The sequence below is a fragment of the Triturus cristatus genome, chromosome 8, assembly GCF_964204655.1.
Source record: "Triturus cristatus chromosome 8, aTriCri1.1, whole genome shotgun sequence".
Classification (NCBI taxonomy): Eukaryota; Metazoa; Chordata; class Amphibia; order Caudata; family Salamandridae; genus Triturus; species Triturus cristatus.
In genome coordinates this window covers 890,221,477-890,241,667 of record NC_140591.1, presented here as the reverse complement: position 1 = coordinate 890,241,667, position 20,191 = coordinate 890,221,477, and the positions used below count along the sequence as shown (strand labels likewise).

Here is a 20,191-nt window from a genome sequence, read left to right as displayed (position 1 = left end):
TAGAAATGTGACATGTGCGGTATCACAGGAAGCAGGGCCATTAGGGACATGTTTCTTAAAAGGCAAGAAGCAGCCTTCATACATTAACTTTTAAAACCGAAGGGAAAGGTTTGTGTACAACAGTTTCACTGCAATCACTTTAAGTGGTGCTAAAACACATTTCATACCAGAAAAAATAAGATGAAACTCGAAGAAGGAAATGTGATTTCTAGTTTGCAAGTAATAAAGGCTCAGATGGTAAAAGCATAAATCACTATTTGTATTTACCTACCGGCCTGGTAAAGGCAAGGATACCTTGTGAGAAAGCCACAGAGACTAAGCCCTAAAAGGCCTGGGAAAGTTCACAAAACTGCATCTTCCCAGGTGGGAAGGTGAGCCATGCACCTTGCTAAATGTCCTTTTTCAGCAGACTCTTGAAAAGCGCGAGAAAGAGGCGACTTGCAGGTTTCAGCATGTATTGCAAGCCCCTCTGAACTGGTCTATATGGCCACTGAGTTAATTTCGAAATATGCTCTCCGGCAGCAATGTGGAGGAAGCAGGGTTTTTCCCCCCCTCCATTTTAAGAACCAGAGTTAGAATATGGTCATTGCTCCTTACGCCAAATTTGTTCCAAATGAACACTGTATTTATAACCAGACACAAGACTAATGACAAAATACAAATCTACTATAAAGAGTTCTCATTCGCATCTTTTCAAACGATGCACAGACCGAGCATATGAGCAGAATCATGCGTAGGGGTCCAGAGGTAAGCCCACATCAAAGCTATGGATTGGGAATCCCTGCTTTCCTGCTGCTCTCCTCACTGTTGCTCACTCGTCGCCAACTTGGTACGCTCTCGAGGACCAACTGTCACCCTGCGCTTTTCGTTATTTGTGCCCTGTATGCACTCTTAAGAACTTCGCTATACTGAACCTAAATTCTGTGCCGCCGATAATTATAACGCGCTAAAACTCCCCTCTGGCTTACCCGAACTATCCTGGCACATCTGAGAAGGCGGACCTGAAGGTAGTACAGTGCTCAGACGGACCAACATTGGAAGTTCACTGAGCAAATGTATTCTGAACGAGTTCAATATACTTTAGCTTTCATCTGGTTTACATAAACAAAATGATGCATGTTTAAAACGTTTTAGCAAAAATATGGCGTGGAAAGTAAACATCTACAGAAGGGTGGTTGCAAGCTGATGACAGAGCAGTGCGGTGCTTGCCTGCCTATAGCTACCAAACACAAAACGAAATGAGTGCGTTAGACTTGTAACACATCCCTTCACTCCCACTAAATAAAGTGCATGTATTAACAGCACAAGATTTGAAGACCCTCTTTTAGGCACTTAAACAAGGCGCTTGACTGACCTTCCCATCCGCAATCCACACCGTATTTACATTAGAGAAATTGATGCAGATAAAGGTTAATGAGCAAATGAAACCTTAAAACATTGTTTCCGAGGAAGAAAAGCAAACAGATTAGAGAAAATCCCAAAAGTGTTACCCCTTGCATAGTGTGCATTATTGCAAAGTTATATAAGCCACACTGTCATGGGGATGGGCAACAGCTATGTGTAGAGTAACTCATCAAACGTTGAGAAAAGTGAAAGGTATGAAGGAATATGCAGCAAATAATGCATTTGAACTATAATTAGCATTGGGCTTAGCTTCACACATTTGGAAAAAACTTCACGTTGTAAGGATACCATCTTCGCTAGAAAACTGACAGGTGAATTTGTTTGGAATGTAGAAAGTAAAACATGCCAAGTGTATATGCTGAGCCACCCAGCAGAATAACTCTTAGTTTCTGGATCAAATGCACTGAGAAGGGTTTCGCAGCCCTATTTCCTCTGCGGAGTTCCAAAAATGCCAAGCATAGAAATCGTACTGTGCAGAGGATTCAGATTCAGTCCCAGTTCCCTTCACTGAGAACATACTTTCCAAATAAGTTTGGAATGATTTTTTCCTAAATATTTAAGACATCTTTATTCGTGCAGTGCAATCACAAGAAACGAGCGTGATATCAGCAAAAGAAGGGAATGTAAAGGACATGTAGGTAACACTTTTAGAAAAAAAACACATTTGCCATTGAAAGCGGGGCTCTACAACCATTAATGCATGCTTGAGTGAAATACAATCCGATCGTCAATATCAGTGAACTGTTCTATCATAGCGAAGAGAATATAAAAAAGGCACAATATGCTCACGCAATTTTATGCCCCCTCCAGGGAATTTGAAAGGAGAAAAAAAAAATCTAATAAATAACGCGTTCATGTTATTTTTCTATCTTCTATGTATTTGCAGTGGAGTCCTTTCATCAGCTTTTACTAACTGGCAGCACTATTCCCACATATTTGGGGTGGGCACCCATGAGCATTGTGAGGATCCCTCGCTAGAAGAACCGGTCTTAATTAACACCACTGTTCCATTTCTGGTGATCTGCTGAAGCTATTAAGTACAGTATTTGATCAGCTTTCACGTAAATAGTTTAAGTTAGTTGATTTCTAACATAAAACTAACAATTACCTTTTATTACAAAATTAAAAAATAATAACACAAGCAGCTAATAAGCTACTTTCGAGGAGGGATAAAACGCAAGCAACTTGAGGTAAACTTTTTATTTTCTTAAAACCATAATCTTAAAAACCTTAAAGATAGTACTAAGTCTTATAACCAACCTCAGGGTTTTTTCGCACATTTGAGTCCAACCGCTGCACCGTTGTGAAACAGATGTTGAACTCCTGGATAATAGATGGGTACAAGCTGTTGAAGTCCAAAAGCAAAATGAATTTGTCATAGAAACCTGAAACAGAAATGGTCATTTTTGTAAGAAAGTTTAAAGAACGGTAGGGAAATCAACTCGCTTCAGGGCTCTGAAATCTCAGAGGAACAGTTAAATAAATATATATATATATATATATAAGCTACAGTCTAAGCACCCACTGCTCCCTGTTTTTTTCGGTGCCAACTCATGCACATAGATTCCCTTTGGCAGCCATTTTCAATTTCCTCTTTTCCTTAAAGATAGTATGAGCATCATGTATCAAAGAGCATTTGTAAAATATATATATATATATATATATATATATATATATATATATATATATATATATATATATATGAATTTGCTTGGACACATTCGGATTGTGGCATCTGAAGTAACATGGTCACAGACGTAAATTATGTTTCATTCTAGGTTGGAGGCACATACATGAAATCATGGGGAGTGCATGGCTGCATTCAAGAATAAACTATGCTTGTTTGTGGAGGTTTCACATCCACAGAACATACCCGATAAGCTAAAATTCACAAGCAAACAAGAAATTGGTCTCCTAAATAAGCATCCCATATTTAACATGCCCCACGACAGCTAGTGTTTGACTGACAGCCTCTCAAAGCCATAACTGTAAATGTGGGTATTAAAAATAAACCTATATACACATACACACAGGATACGTAATGGGCAACCAAGTAATACCGTCCAATACTGTCATTAGGAAGTTCTGATTACATCAAACTACGGGACAAATGGTTAGTAACACCCCGGGATGAAAATGCATAACCACACTACACAAGTTACCCATTATGCATTTATATTGCATGTTTATTTTGGAATAGTCAGCTTGAAAAAGCGGTTTTCTTCAAAGTGCAGTTAAGAATGGGCACTGTTGAGAAATGGAATGTTTAGGTTTACTTTCATTGAACAAACTGAAATTGTTAATGGCGAGGACCAGTAAATGTATGCAACTTTGTGACTATGGAAATCACCCATAACTATAGATGCAATACATTTGCTGCATCATTTTAAAATTTCATTAAAATGTTTCTGATGGATACATCTGCCTGTGAATTCCTCACCTTTTGAATTGAATTACCCCAGCGCCAGCATTCCACAAATTCTTTTCTTAGCTCTCCCACGTCGACGAGGACGTCATGAAAGCACGGCTCTGTTCGCGACACCGTATGACGTCACCGGAGCCATAAGAAGACCTAGTCGGCATGCAGACGTCAGTTCCCTTTTTTCCGCGCCGTCGACGCTCAAGTTGTTTCTGGGACTCTCCATTTCTCTGTGATTATTTTGTTTCTCCCATTTTCTTTGTGATTCTGTAGGAATGGCTACTTTGAAGAAGTCTGGTTTCAAGTCCTGCAGGGAGTGTGGGGGCCATATGTTTATGACAGACCCTCATGACGACTGCCTTTGGTGTCTTTCTTCGGACCACGACGTTGAAGGGTGTTCGTGCTGTCGGAAGATGAACCCAAAGGCGCTGAAGGAACGTGAAGCTAAACTCTTCATGGCAAGGGCGAAAAAAGAGAAGAGGGGTTGTAAGCGCTTGAAGTCGTCAACCTCACATACTTCAAAGTCGGAGAAGCATAAGTCGTCGAAGCGAAGACACGGTTCACAACGTCGCTCTTCCAAGGGCAAGGCTTCGAGATCAGCCTCATCTGTTCAGCGGCGCAGAGAAAGACTGTTCCTCCATCGCCTTCTCCTTCTCCGCAGGCGACTCCGATCCACTCACCAGCTCCGAGGGATTTGCCAGGGCCCAGAGACTCAGACGCCCAGGTGTTCTCAGCGCCCAGGAATTCTCTGGCTCCCAGAGTCTTCTCCTGTTCCTGAAGCTTCGCCTGTGCAGGCACCGATGTCACCGGCTCCGCAGCCCCACCCTCCTGTACGGTCTCGGACGGTTCCAGATCAAGGGGGTTCGGATCCTTACCCTCCTTTCCCAGCACCAGGAGCGGATTCCTCGCATTTCCTGAATGCGATGTTTGGCATGTTTGCCAGGGCATCCTACCCTACCGGTGCGCCTTCTGGCCCCCGTGGGTGCGCTTGACTTCGGCATCCCCCAGCAGTATGCCCAGGTACCTTTCATGCCGATGACAGCATCTTGGCAGTTTCCGGCGCTGAGGTTTTTGACTCCGAAACCTCAATCAGTTTGGTGTTGAACCGGTGCCATCTCGGATTCGATCGGTGCCACTTCCTGTTTTGGAAGGTCCTCCTTCAACGCCAGCGCCGTGGTCACCAGTGCCACGGCTGGCACCACCCACGCCGATCCAGAAGCAGCAATCCAGGAGAGAAGCACAAAGGCTGCTAGAGGAAGATGAGTACCAGCAGGAGCAAGAGGAAGGGGAGATTCTCGACTCCGTAGACTAATTCGAAGGTCTACATGTGGCTAGTGGCTTAGATACTTTCCAGGAGTGGGAACTTTCTTCACCAAAGGCTTTTTCCTCTCAGGATGTCACCACTTATGTGGTGATCAGAAAAGCTGCTAGATTGTTGGACCTTCAGTTGCCTTCAGCTGAAGTAAAGTCAAATATTCTGACTGAAGTCCTTAATTCGGCTTCTTCTTCTAGTGAACCTCTACTGCCTTTCAATGAGGCGTTGACAGAGCCAATTATGGAGGTGTGGCAGAAGCCCTTGTTTGCTCCTGCAGTTTCCAGATCAGTGGCAAGAAGATGTAGACCTGCTCCTGATGATCCAGCTATTCTTTCTGCCCATCCATCTCCAGAAAGCTTGGTGGTTCAAGCTTCTTGTTCCAAGCAGTCGTCTGGGTCCTTTCCTACCACCCCGGGGGTTAGAGATTCAAAAAAGTTAGAACAGTCAGCCAAAAAAGTGTTTTCCTCAGCAAGTATGGTGCTGAAGTCTACAAACGCGACATGCTTGCTTGGAAGGTACATTCATGCCCTTATAGACTGTTAAGCAATTGGCCCCTAAACTTCCTGAGGGTTATCAAGTTCATTTTCTTGAGGCTCTTTCAGATTCACAAGCAGCTGCCGGTCAGGTCATTCAGTCGGGACTGGACACTGCAGACTCGGTTGCCTGGGTAATTGGTTCTTCAGTTGCTACGAGAAGACATGCCTGGCTCAGATCTTCAGGTTTTTCGTCAGATGTTCAGGCTACTCTACTGGATCTGCCTGTCGATGGCTCAAGATTGTTTGGTACCAAAGCGGACTCTGCTTTGCAGCATTTTAAAGAAAGTAGGGCTGCAGTCTCAGCCTAGGGGCTATGGCTACAAGAGGTATTGAGGTTTTGGGAAAGCGGCTTCCTTTCGAGGCAGTCAGCAGGCTCAGCAACTTCAACAGCAGAGTCCTCTGTACAGGTCGTATAGGAGAAAAAGTAGAGGCAGTCTTCGAGGAGCCTCTCGGCAGTAATCTTCCTCCTTCTCCTCCTCCTCTTCTCCTGTCCCCCCCCCCCCCCACAGGTGCCAAAGGAAAGCAGCTCTAGATCCCTCATCTTCGAGCATGCTGGTCCTGCAGGGGGTCGGGTGTCCCATTTTCTACAAAATTGGAAATTGGTTACTTCAGACCATTGGGTTTTGAATCTTGTGGAAAATGGATACGCCCTCCCTTTTCTAGAATTTCCACCTCCTTACCCTCCTTGCCAGGATTGGTGTTCAGAGGACCATTTACTGCTCTTACAACAGGAGGTTCTTGTCTTGTTGCAGAAAGGGGCAATAGAGGGGGTTCCAGAGCAGGAAAGGGGTCGGGGATGTTACTCCAGTTATTTCCGGATTCCCAAAAAGGACGGCAGATTGAGACCGATCCTGGACCTCAGGATTTTGAATTTTTACCTCCGGCAGGAAAAGTTCAAAATGATGACCTTGGCTCAGGATCTTCTGGCGCTGCAACAGGAAGACTGGATGGTGCCAATCGATTTGAAAGATGCATAGTTTCATCCTTCCACCCTGAAGTCGCATTGGAAGTATCTCTGGTTTATGGTAGGGTCACAACACTACCAGTTTGCGGTTCTTCCGTTCGGTCTCACTTCTGCACCATGGGTCTTCACAAAGGTGATGGCAGCACATCTCAGAAAGTCAGGGGTTCCTGTTCTCCCTTATCTGGACGACTGGCTGCTAAAAGCCAAGTCTCCAGAGATGGTGTTGCGCCACTTGTATGCAACAATGAAACTGTTGTTCAACTTGGGTTTCTCAATAAATGTACCCAAATCTCACTTGGTGCCCTCTCAGCGCAGACTGTTCAAAGGGGCAGTACTGGACACTACTGTGTGTTGAGCTTTCCCGCCTCCGCAGAGAATTCTCGACATACAGGAGAGGATTCCTTTATTTCATGATAGAGCGGTTGTTCCAGTCCTGAAGGTCCTACGCCTGCTCAGTCTGTTCGCTTCCTGCATACTGTTGGTCAACCATACACGCTGGCATGAGGGCACTCCAGTGGTGCCTCCGCAGGCAGTGGTATCAGCACAATGGAGATCTCAGGGAGATCAGAATCTCCATAGACACTGCAGCAGAACTGTCTTGGTGGAGTGTGCAGGGCAACCTATCTCAAGGAAAGCCCTTTCAGCCTCCAGAGAGGTTGCTTCACATCATCCTTTTGGAATTGTGGGCAATACGTTTGGCTCTCAAGGCCTTCTTTCCCTCCCTCCGTGGTCAGTCGATTGAAGTCCTGACGGACAACACTACCGCAAAGTGGTACATAAACAGGGAGAGGTAGGGTTGCATCGTCTCTGCAGAGAGGCTCTGCGACTCTGATCCTGGGCTCAAGGCCATCAGATTTGTGTGATTGCAAATCATCTGGCCGGGGTGCTGAATGTACGTGCGGACAGTCTCAGTCGGCATTCCTCGGCTGATCACGAGTGGCGTCTTCACCCAGAGGTGGTCCATCACATCTTCAAGATGTGGGGGTTTCCCCGGGTGGACCTTTTTGCCACTTGGGAGAACGCGCACTGGCAGTCGTTCTGCAGCCTTCAGTATCGGATGCAGGGGGCGCTGAGGAACGTGTTTCAATTGGATTGGAGCTCGCAACTCCTTTACGCGTTTCCTTCCATACCCTTAATTCCTCGAGTTCTGAGGAAGGTTCGCCAAGACCAGGCCCAAGTGATTATGATCGCCCCGGATTGGCCAAGAAGGGTGTGGTACACAGATCTCCCTCACCTCTCGTCGCGCCCTCCGCTCCGTCTCCCTCTCAGGGAAGACGACCTCTCGTAGTCGTAGGGGCAGGTTCTACACCCCCAACTCCAGAGCCTGCCCCTTCATGCCTGGAGATTGAATGGGGCAACCCGAGTTCTTTCCCTTTCCCACCCGATGTGGTGGATGTTATTTTATCATCCAGGAGAACCTCCACCAAATCTATTTATTCATCTAGGTGATCTAAATTTGTAAAATGGTGTGAAGGCCCATTTGTCTGACATTCTGGGATTTTCACTTTCCTTGGCCCAGCAGGGTTGCGCTGTGGCTACAGAAAAGGGATATTCGGCTAGGAGGGTAAATGAGCTTCTGGCTTAGTTCAAAACCTCAGTTTTTAACCATTCATGCAGAAAAGATGGTTCTAAGAGCCAGGGCTGCTTTACTTGGCCAAGGTGATTACTTCTTCTATTTAGGACAGTCTATTACCTTACCTACCTTCTATCCACCCCCTCACCCTTCCAAGGAGGAGGAGAGACTTCATCGCCTAGACCCTAAGAGGGTAGTCAGCTTCTACCAGGACAGGGCTAGGGAACAAAGGCTGGATGATCAACTCTTTGTGGGCTACATTGGACGAATGAAAGGAAAAAAACTGTCCACAAACGAACACTCCAGGTGGATCATCTTGTGTATCAAGATCTGCTACGCCCTGGCCAAGAAGGAGCCGCCTGAACGTATTCGAGTTCATGCCACCAGAGCCAAGTCTTCTTCTTTTGCTTTGGCTAGAGGTGTTCCTGTTGTGGACATCTGTAAGGTGGCAACTTGGGCTTCCCTCCACACCTTTGCGAAGCATTACTGCTTGGATTCTGAGGTTAGGAGGGATGGCCATTTTGCACGCTCTGTTCTGCATGATTTTGATATAGTCAGGTGGACACCCTCCGCCGGTAGAGGTACGGCTTGGGGATTCAATTCAAAGGTGAGGAATCCACAGGCAGATGTATCCATCAGAAGAACAAGTTACGTACCTTTGGTAACGCTTTTTCTGGTCGATACAGTATCTGCCCGATTCCTCACTGACCCACCCGCCTCCCCGTTGTCCTCCTGTTTATACCCAAAAAGTTACAACGGTCTGTCATGGTTTTTATATGTCATTTTCATGCATACAGTTTGTTGCCAGGAAGTGCTTTGTTTATTGGCTTTTCCCTTTGTTTATGTATATACTATGTATTTGTATATATATTACGTATACTGTGTATACTTGTGCAAATGTTGTCGGTCCGCCTATTTGCCTCGGAGGCTCAGGAAAACAAATGGTGGGACTGACGTCAGCACGCCGATGAGGTCATCTTATGGCTCCAGTGATGTCATACAGTGTCGCGAGCGGAGCCATGCTTTTATGACATCCTCGTCGACATGGGAGAGCTAAGAAAATAATTTCCGTGGAATGCTTGCACTGGGGTAATTAAATTCAAAAAGGTGAGGAATCCACGGGCAGATACTGTATCCACCAGAAAAAGCATTACCAAAGGTAAGTAACTAGTTATTCTAGCTCAAATAAATAAAAATACACAGACAATGTGCCACTTATTTTGCAGTTTTTGGCACAATTTACATAAATGTGGCATATAATCCTAGTGACCAGACAACAGTAAAGTTCTGCAGAGTGGCTTGGCCTGCAACTGTGATGAGGAAAAAATTAGTTACTTAACTGTACACTGTGGTTCTCCAGTATTGACATCTTTCATACATTCCCATGCTTGAATCTTCCTTGTTGTCATTGAGGGAGTCCCATGGTAATTACAACAAACAGTGCTATGAATAAACATCAATAGCCATAGAGAAAGCAAATGACAAAGCTAACAAATTCACATTGTTTTAACAGAACCAAACTGCAGCCAATCAGAGACCACACCCTTGAAGCACTTGAGGAGAATGTCTATTTTTCAGCCTCACAATCACAGTGAAAGCACACGCCTGCGGCTGTTTTTTTTTTTTTTTTACCACTGTCACTATTCGCATTCCCTTTTAACTTCACAGTACGATCTGCCAATGATATGCACGTACCCATTCTCGCACCGCAATGCCACGGCCATTCTCCTCAATAAACATTGTTATATTAAAACATTAACCATAAGTACACATAGTAAAGGAAATGTATAAAAATCTCTGATTGTGAATACAGGGAAATCTTGAAAGTATATTTTCTAGGTTTAGTGAATTACAAGTATATCTAAAGCACTTGCAATGGCGTTCAAAATGGTGATTTGTAATTAAGGCTGCGTTCAGCCGAAACTAGATCTATGGAAATGGATTCCTGCTGTGTCGCCTGGTGTATTGACGAATGGATTTTCTAACCGTTTGATGCAATTAAATGAATGGACTACTCCCAGTCTTGGAGTGCAGGCTCGCTCTGCATTTGGAAAGGTTTATTGTGTAGTGAAAAGTTAGTTTTGGTGCTGGTGGCGTCCACAAGCCAGACATCACGGCTGGCAGCTGCCGATACCATTATCTCGCGCCCGGACGTACCCACTTAATTTTGCTAGGGCTTCCGCTGCACAGGATGCACCCAGGCGCGTTCCCGGGGCAAGTGCGGGTCAGTCTGCTCCTATCCAAGGCCAGACAAGGCTGGGTGGGTCTGCTCTCTTTAATCTGGTTTATCGAAGGAAATCACTTGAGATGAGAACTTTGCCTGTTTACTTTTTAAAGATGTAAAATATGGAGAAGCATATTGGAACTGCAGCTACCACACGTCCCCAAGTCTCCACTGATAGTATGCTGGAGAGGAATGTTGGCCTCATCACTAATGAAATCGAGCCAACGGAGTGTAGACTGCCTCTGGAATGTGAGGTGCAACCGCCGTGTGAGAGAGCAGTTCCACCGCTTCTAAGACGGCCGGCAGGGCAACCCAACTGCATACCTCTGCTAGCCCCATTCTTGTTAAAGCCACTACAGGCATTCCTGCACACAGCTCTACGTTGGGTCTGGAGCGCGCTTCAGCCCCTGCCATTCCTGCTGAGGCTGCTAAGCGCAAAAGAACACTGGGAAAGCACCTTACTGCAAAGAGTAAACAGTCCTCATGTATTGGCCCACCCCACAGTGGATCTTCCTGGGTGCAATCACAGCCTGCATCTCAACCCCAATTTAAATCCCTCAATGCATATTCAAACAAATCTTACACCCAAACTGGTGATATACAGCAAACCGACACGTCTTCTATTGATGCTCTATGTACTAGGGTCGAAAATATTATGGATGAAAAACTCAAACCTTTGTTGGAGAGCTTGAATTATCTTGGGGATCTTGTGGGGAGCATTTGTAATCATACAGCACCTTCTGACAACCGTGTCAAAGGGAGGGGCAATGACCAATCATTGGGGTAGCCCCATGTAGTTCTGCCATAGGAGGGTTTGTCCACAGGGATCCTTGTTACACAGGTCAAAACCATCCCCTATGAGTAACACACCAGCCAGGTCCCAGCGTTCAATCATCTCTTCACAGTATACCTTTGCGGGGTGCACACAGTAAAGAGCAGTCAACATCATCATGTAACAGTTTGATCGCTCCCACAAAATGCACGCCTAAATTCCAGTGTGAGAGAACTGGTGCTGTTCATCGTCCCGTACATAGTACTTGCTTCAAACCTAATAAGGATGCATGGGATCTGCTTCCAGCAGCCGGCCTCCACGTTTTAGTCCTGGCCGTGGTACCACTGCTTAAAGAACAATTAATCTTGGGAAGAGCTGCGCGATAAATGCGTTGACTGGCTACGCAAGAACAAACATTTTAACATTACCAACAAATTATATCATGGTACAAAGGGTGGGATGGATCAGCCGTTCAGCTAAAGACATTGAAGGGGACTGCATTGTGATTAACTTTTGCAGGCAAATTCTAATAAGGGCCATACTGGACCAACAAGAGTCCACTGGCTGAAGTAATACCAAAATCTGGTCTCTCCCTTTAGGTTACTTTTACTAACCACCTAAACCCCTTCGGTGCTCATGACGGAATGGTTCAGTCATGAGCATCAGTGATCCTGTGCTCATGACGGAACCATTCAGTCAGGTGCACAGATGCACACAATCACTCTGCTGCAGACAACAGAGGGATTTCCTTTTTGTACATTTTTGCCTCGGGAGGTGGGGGGAAGAGCTTCTCCAACCTTCGGAGGCCTTTTTATTTTCTTCAATGTAATGACGACCGAGCGCATGGCATGCTGACGTCATTACATTGAAAATAGTTTCGTTGTTTCGGTGCTCATGTGGCTCTCTCAGTCCCCGAGCACCGAATTACATGCTAGAGGTATCACTGGAAAGGGGAGAATCTCCCCTTTCCAATGGTACCCTTCCCTAGTGGATCCCTGCTTGGGGATCGCCCCAGGAGGGCGATCCCAAGCAGGGATCCACCCACTAGGTCCAAGGGAGGGGGAGCAGCCCCTTGGGCGCGGACTTTCGCTCCTCCCACCTCCGTGACATATCCAGTCTTTTTTCTTTATGTCAGGGGTGGGGGCTGCCCAGAACGGGCATGCCAATGCCCCCACCCTTCTCCCCCAAAAATGAAAAGGTCTTTCTGCCCCCCCCCCAACGGGAGGCAGATGGGGGCAATAGCGCCTTATCTGCCTCCCCCGTGTGTGTGGGAGAGGGCAGAAAGCACACTAGGCACCAGCGATTCGATTTTTCAAAGTTCAGGGGGGAGAGGCTGCCCATAATGGGCATGACAATACCCCCAACCCCTCAGAATAAATGCTACAGACTATCACCCCCCCCCATGAGACAGATTGGGGCAATAGCCCCTGTAGTGCCCCAGACAGAGCAAACTAGGTACCAGGGATTATGCTCTCTTTTTTAAACGTAGGGGTGGAGTTAGCCCAGAATGGGCATACCAATGCCCCCAAACAATAGCCAAAAGATATCCTTAATCTCCCCTCCAGCCATCCTGTACATTTCTTTAAACTAGACACCAAGGGGAGTCCAGGATGTGGTGACTGGTGTGCCTTCCGCCAGGTTCTGTTACCCAAAATCCCTTGCAAACTTTAAACCTAGTTAAAAAAAACTATTTCCGCACATTTCCGTGATGGAAAGTTCTGGAATCTGTGCATCCACAAACTTCCACTCACCCAGCATTCCCCAAACTTTCTCAATAAAAATGGTACCTCACTTGTGAAAAACCACACCAGTGTACATATTGAAGGAAAAGCTTCACAAGAAGGACAGGTTTATTAAGACATTCATGCACCCATACTTCTGAAATCAACTGGTTTCATATTTTGGAATGTGTGGAAATCTTTGTTCAGTGAATATTTATCCTTTGTACATCATCGCCTAATAACCGCGACAGGAAACGGTCGAAAGCGCAACAGACATATATTGTTCCAGTGAAAACTGACCCTTTTTTGTAATGTGCCTGTGTGTGGAGTTTGGACAAGCTCTGCTGTTACATTAGGAAACAAAAAATAGCACCCACCCCACAAAAAAATAGCCACAATCTTTCTGCCCCTTCGGAGGGGCCCCTGATTCTCTCCCCCCCCCCCCCCCCCCCCACACAGCCAACTTATTCATTTTTCAAAACTAGACACCCAGAGGAATCCAGGATGTGGTGACTTCTGTGGCTCTCACCAGGTTCTGTTCCCCAAAATCCCTTGCAAACCTCACTGTCCCCCCAAAAATGTCCTCATTTCTGTGTTGGAAAGTTCCAGAATCTCCGCTGATCCACAAACGTCCTCCCACCCTGCATTTCTTCATGCGGGCGCAGTGATCGCAGCAAGAAATTAGGAAAATATGATGTTAAGCTAAAGTTGAGGTTTGCAGGGGATTCAGGGTAGGAAAATATTGGGGGAACCACGCAAGCCATAACTCCCCAACTCCCCCCGGGTGTCTAGCTTTCAGAAAGGTCTGGTAGGTTTCCCCAAATGGCCTCCGAACCCGGGACCAAATAAGCAGGTGCCCCCCCTTGCAAAGCCAGATCATTTAGTGATCGATAATTCTGATATCTCCACAATACATTTTTATCCCTTCCCTGCCGCGGGTACTTTGACCTACCCACAGAAGTAAGGTACCATTTCTATCGGGAGACCTTGGGTAACGCTGGGTGGTAGGAAATGTGTGTCAGCTCACTGATCCCACAACCTTCCCACACAGAAATGAGAAAAATTTAATTTTTCCAGCTCAATTTGAGGTTTGCCGGGGATTTAGGGTAGGAAAATGTTGGGGAGATCAACGCAAGCCACACCTCCCTGGACTCCCACAGGTGTCTATTTTTCTGAAATGTCTGGGTTTTTGTGGTTCCCCTAGGTGTCTGCAAACCCCGGGCCCAAAAATACAGGTGCTCACCTATCTATCAGACTCTCGACTGCCCGAGTGGCTTGCATAGATCCCCCAGCATTTTCTTACCCAGAATCCCCGGCAAACCTCAAATTTACTTACAAAGTCAGTTTCCTCACATTTCTGTGTGGGTAAGTTGTAGGGTCACCAATGCAGGCATAAATGTCCTACTACCCAGCATTTCCCTTGGTCTCCAGAGAAAAAGGATACCTCACTTACGTGGGTGCCCAAAGTAGCGTCAGCCTAAAAACGTATAAACTGCCCTTTTGGACTCACTTTGGTCCTCCCTCAATCTCTACAAGTTTTTGGTCCTTCCATGTCATAGTCACTTGGCCCATCCACACAAATAAGGTATCAATTTTATAGGGAGACTGAGGGGAACGCTGAGTGGTTGGAAATTTGTGCTGTGTGGTGATCCTCACAAAACAACCTGGTTTTTCCAAGGGGGTCACCTGTGTTTTTTGACCGGAGCTCAGCAGCCATCTACGGAAACCAACCAAATCCACACATTTCTGAAAACTAGACACCAAGGGGAGTCCAGGAAGGCGAGGCTTGCATGGATCCCACAATATTTTCCTACCCAGAATACCCTGCAAACTTAAATTTAGCTAAAAAGAAATCTAACATTGTTCACATTTCTGCATGGGAAAGTTGTGTAATCACTGGCCTGGCAAAGGCACAGGAGGCAGCGCTGGAGTGGGAGACGTTAGTGCAGGCCCTTAGGGATTATTGCGCCCCCAGCGACTCTGAAAGTGAGGAAGCAGCTCGCCCCAAGTCCCGATAGACAATTGCACTTTTCAGCTCTGTTGCTTTCCCCATGGGTCCTTTAGCAGATCCTGTTGAGGTTGTTGCCGTGCGCTGATGGCGGGGTTGGGTGGGTTCTCTTTGGTTCGTAGCGTTTTTTGAGGGTGGGGTTTTTCTTTCTGGGTTTATAGGCTTGTTTGGAAAAGCAGATGACGGACAGTGGATCATCCGGACCAGCCTCGACATCCTTCTGAGCCCCCATTGAATTTCGCCGCCCGACCCTAGGGTTGTGGGCTGAATGGCTGTGTAAGAAACTTACGGCGGGGGGACGGAGGGGTGTGTCTCATTGATCTTGCTTGTTATATAATGCTGGTCGATTATGTAACGATTTACTGATTCCTGCAATAAAACTATATTAAAAAAAAAAAAAAATCACTGGCCTGGCAAGTTTCCTACTGCCCACCTGTGTGGGCATAGGCCTAATAACCGCGACAGGAAATGGTCCAAAACGCAACGTGGACACATCATATTGTTCCAGTGAAAACAGACCCTTTTTAGGTCTCGCTGGCGTTGCAGCGCGAAGCGCTGCCGCCAACGAGAACTATTGTTGCCGTGATGTCTCTCAAGGGAGACAGACCGGGGCACGCGCAGCGATCGGGGTCTGTGGACGCGCTTGCGCAGACGCACACGCACAGACACACACGCGCACACACCTCGCCACCGCCCCCCCTGTTCTTTCTACGGTCACGGACACCAGTCTTCTAGGCACACCTTCAATCCAGGAGTTCACACAGGCTCCAATGGACCATCTACTGCTCCTGTAATAAGGAGAGGGGGGAACCAACCCATAGTACTAACACACTGCACTCAGTCTGAAAACCGGTGCAGCGCCCAAATCTTGGAAGCCACCACCTGTCTGCAGAGTGATACCCGGGCTCAGAAAGAGCGGCAGGGGCCCCCAATTGAAACAACTAAAGGGTCGGTGCTTGCAGCCCGGCCGAGAGTTCAGAGTGCGGCGGCAGTCCTTGGATGGGTATGAAGTTCAGGGTCGATCTTAGGAATGGGAAAGGACACGACCTCAGAGTCTTACCACCTGTGGGCCTTTTTGACAGAGAACCCCAGCACTTCTTACCTCTTACTCCCGAGTTGTGACCCGGCCTCTCCTTGGGCCGGAAAGCCGCTTTGGGTTTCTGGTTCGTCAGGCAGCCCACCCCAGTAACATACGGAACACGGGTCTCTGCCTGAGGCCTCCTCACACTCTTGTCCCCTGACTCCTGTCAGCGGCGCGCGAAACCACGACGCGGGAACTCGAAATGAACGCCGGTCTCCCACCTCAGCTAGTCACACACAATGCACGTAGAATGACGCCAATAACGTCACAGGTACGCACGAGCGCGCACACAAAGGAACCCATGCTGAAGGTAAGGAAGTGTCTCGTTAAAGAAAGACTTGAGGACACAATACTGAATAGCTGAGATTTAAATCAAGACTACATAAAGGGACAAAATATTTTGTGACATTTTGCTGGTTCGCTAAAGGACAAACACATAGTTCCCTTGTTTAATGCTTGGATTCGTTATTTTTTAATGAGGCAGATGAAGATCGCACTGGTTCAACCGTACCTATATAACATGCATTCTAACTACTTTAAGTGTCCAAAGAAGGAGCCAGCCCTCTACGGCAATTTTGGAGTAGTGGGTTATCAAGAACACATTCGGGTGCAGGGAAAGGGCCCCATCCGCCCTCTTCCTAGAGACTTACAACCTTTTCTCTCCCTCAGCATGTTTCTGCTTCTTCTGGGCCAGCCGCCCCTTGGCTGGGTCTTCTGCCTAGATATACTTAATTATCATAAACTCACTCTTCCTGGGTCCTTGTTTATTTCTGTCTGCAGCTAGGTCGCTTAGCACCCCTGTATGCCTGCAGTCTGTGTGTCTTCGATGTTCTGACGTCCTCCCCTTTGCTCGTATGTTGCTTTCTTAAGCTACCTATGTACCATGTTCACTGCTGATGTGTATATCCACCTCTTCTGTTGTCTGTGCTTGATTCGCATGCTTGTATATGCATCCTCAACAGTACATTATCGTCATAATATGTAAATTGCTATAACTTTTGTACAGTCTTCTGCTGGTGGGTCTTCTCTTGTTCCAGGGTATTTCTTAAGCTACCTATGTACCATGTTCACTGCTGATGTGTATATCCACCTCTTCTGTTGTCTGTGCTTGATTCGCATGCTTGTATATGCATCCTCAACAGTACATTATCGTCATAATATGTAAATTGCTATAACTTTTGTAGAGTCTTCTGCTGGTGGGTCTTCTCTTGTTCCAGGGTATAGTTCATAGGTCCCTTCTCTGCTCAATATGCTTGCTTGTCGTTATGTTTGTGTAGTCCAGCAAACTTGAATGATAAAACAAAGTAGGAGGCGAACAATATACTGGATTGTGTCTGTCTGATACTGCGTGTTAGCTTCCATCTGCACTCTCCGTTGCTGTATCGACCCACCTCTTTTGCTGGCTGTGCTTTCCTGTCATGTCTCCCTTCACGCTGTTTACACTTTGAGTGCTGATTGGATGTTTATCCACCTCTGCTGTGGGGCCTTACCCTTGCACCACTGCATGCTCCCTTTACAGCTAATGCCTCGTGATCCCCTTTTGCAACCGAGTTTTTTTTTTCCTGTCCTGTGTCCAATTGTGCTCTGTTTAAAGATTACTGCTTGGCCCCTCATCTGTTATCCTTTTACACTGTTGACACTGCTGCTGGAGTCATGGTAATGACGTTGCTTCTTTTGTTTTTCTGACCTGAAACATTGCATACTTTGAGAATCTAGGGTATTTATCTCTTCCTTCCGCATGTGTCCACCTATTGTATACTGCAGATTAATTACTCTACTTCTCTGGTTCTTGATTTCTTAAGTCTCTACGTATGTAGTGTTTGCATTTTCTTATTTTATTCCTTTGCTGCTAAGTACCTCCTTCACCCACTGTGTGTGCTGTTTATTGTTCACCCAAGTGTATCCCTTCACAGACCGTGTGTGCTGCTGTTTATTCACCCCTCGCTGCTGCAGTGTACTGCATACACTGAGCTGCCAACTGCGTTAATCCCGCTCTGCGGCCTTCTGTTTGCTTTTTCCTCCTGAGTTCCTCCTTACATGCTGGTGATTAGATGTGGATCCATTTCGGTTCCTTGACCTGCCCCTCCTGTATGCCTTTTCACTGTCTACAGTGGGTGCTAGTGATTGTTTGCTGCTTCACTCTCTACGTGCATTGTCTACTGAATACTTGTTTATTGCTGTTTGCTTCATCACAACGCACTCCTTCCAACACTTTGTAATGCTGAATTCAGGTTTATTTATATCTGCTCACCTGTCTTGTACTCGTTCACCTACTGTTTACATTTTGTGCTGCGGTTTCCATATTTGTTCCTTTCTGCGTCCCCTTTTCTGCGCCTTTTCTCACACTGCCATTCAACCGTTCAAAATAGTTATGTGAATGCAAGAGGCAGGGATTAAGCATGTTTTCGTTTTTTACTGCACTTGAGGATAGTGTTTGAAGTCAGATTTACAGCTGGGTTCCAGTTTGTCTCAAACCTCACAGACTGCTATATTCCACTTTTCCCCCCTCTTCAGCTTTGCTTTTTTATCATTGCAACTTGCTGAACTGCTAAATCGTACTACATTCAGCTGGCACATTATACACCCTTCGCTGCATACTCTTTTGTATCTAGCAGACAATCTTTACAGCCTAGCTACATTCTCCTCCAAAAATAATTTTTTTATCTGTTGGCCACAGGCACTCCTTTGAGAGTTGCTGATAATCATGTTGTAGTTAAAGGTAGGCGGATCGGCAGAGTGAGAGGTAGGTTGGAAGCCCGAATCGCGCACCGGCAACTGACCATCGGCACGCACAATAGCGTTTTGCCCAGACCGATCTGATTGTAGCCAGACACGTTACTAATTTTGGGTCTTTCCCCAGGAGATACCCTGCATATTTATGTAAGGTATACAGGGCATGGTGCACATATCTCACAAGCCCATCCTTGTTTGAGGAGATAAAGTTGAATTGGTCCTGATGAAATGCCGTGATCCTTGTGGACAGTAGTAGGCATGACACACGTCGACCCTTGACTTCTACTAATCAGAGCCAAGATAGACCATTATATCTATCATTAACTTAAACCCACGTTTTTAACCATGACGAAAGGACCCGACAACTAAAATAGTTTTTGGATCCTGCTAGTCATTTTTAACACACACTCCTCTCATTCAACACACATCTACACACCACATCCAAACCTCACTCCTCACGTCGGCAAAAAAGAAAAGAACTCCGGCGAAGAGCCCCCATGAGGGGCCCGTTGGGCATTGCAGGGCCTGCCCAATGAGGAGCTGCCCGATGATCAAGCATGACACCTTTCGGGTTGTTTGAGGACCCTTGCTCATAACAGAAGCAGTCCCCTGGATTTACCACACTGGGAGACCTAGATCCCTGCACAGGAATTTCACACTGCTTGTTTTAAAAGCATTGCCATTTACAATGCCAATAGCTCCAAAACGCGCAGTTGCGAGACCTATTGCATTGTAAATGCTTGTTTGTAATGTGCCTAGGTGTGGAGTTTGAACTCTAGCTCTGCTGTCAAATAAGGAAACCTAATAGCCCCCACCCCACCTAAAAATAGCCACAGTCTTTGTTCCCTTCAGGTCTCCCGTTTAAAATGGTACCTCACTCCTGTGGGTGGGCCAAGTGCCTGTTACAGGTAAGGGCACAAAACGTATTATGAGACATCAAAATTACCTATCACAAAAAGACCTGGTTTTGCAAGGGGGCACCTGGGTTTTTGACCCCGGGCTCGGTGGCCATCTAGGGAAAACAACAAAACCCACACATTTTTTTAAAACTAGACACCCTGGGGAGTCCAGTGAGGTATGGCTTATGTGGATCCCCCAATGTTTTACTACCCAGAATCCCCTGAAAACCTCACATTTAACAGAAAAAACACTTTTTCCGCATATGTTTGTATGGGATTACCGTGCTGGCACAAATGTCCTACCATCCGAATAAAATGATACACTTGTGTGGCTTTCCAATGCAGAATTGGATAAAAAAAAAAAATCTTGAAATGTAGCGCTTTGAATCTGCTTTGCTATACCCTTAAAAAACAAGGTACTTACATTCCGTAATGAATATGCTACTTACCAGTATGCATCTGTTCTTGGCATGTAGGGCTGCTGACATTCATATCTGTGCATAGATCGCCGCCTAGTGTTGGGTCCGGATGTTTGCACGTTG

General features: G+C 46.2%; 1 protein-coding gene across 1 annotated transcript in view; it reads right to left on the bottom strand.

Annotated features, from left to right (window-relative positions):
- Positions 1 to 20,191, bottom strand: part of POLA1 (DNA polymerase alpha 1, catalytic subunit) — a 2,011,520-nt gene that overhangs the window by 1,463,434 nt on the left and 527,895 nt on the right. Inside the window, exon 24 of the mRNA XM_085622423.1 lies at positions 2,665 to 2,789. Coding sequence (XP_085478549.1) covers positions 2,665 to 2,789 — 125 coding nt within the window. The remainder of the gene's footprint in view (positions 1 to 2,664; positions 2,790 to 20,191) is intronic.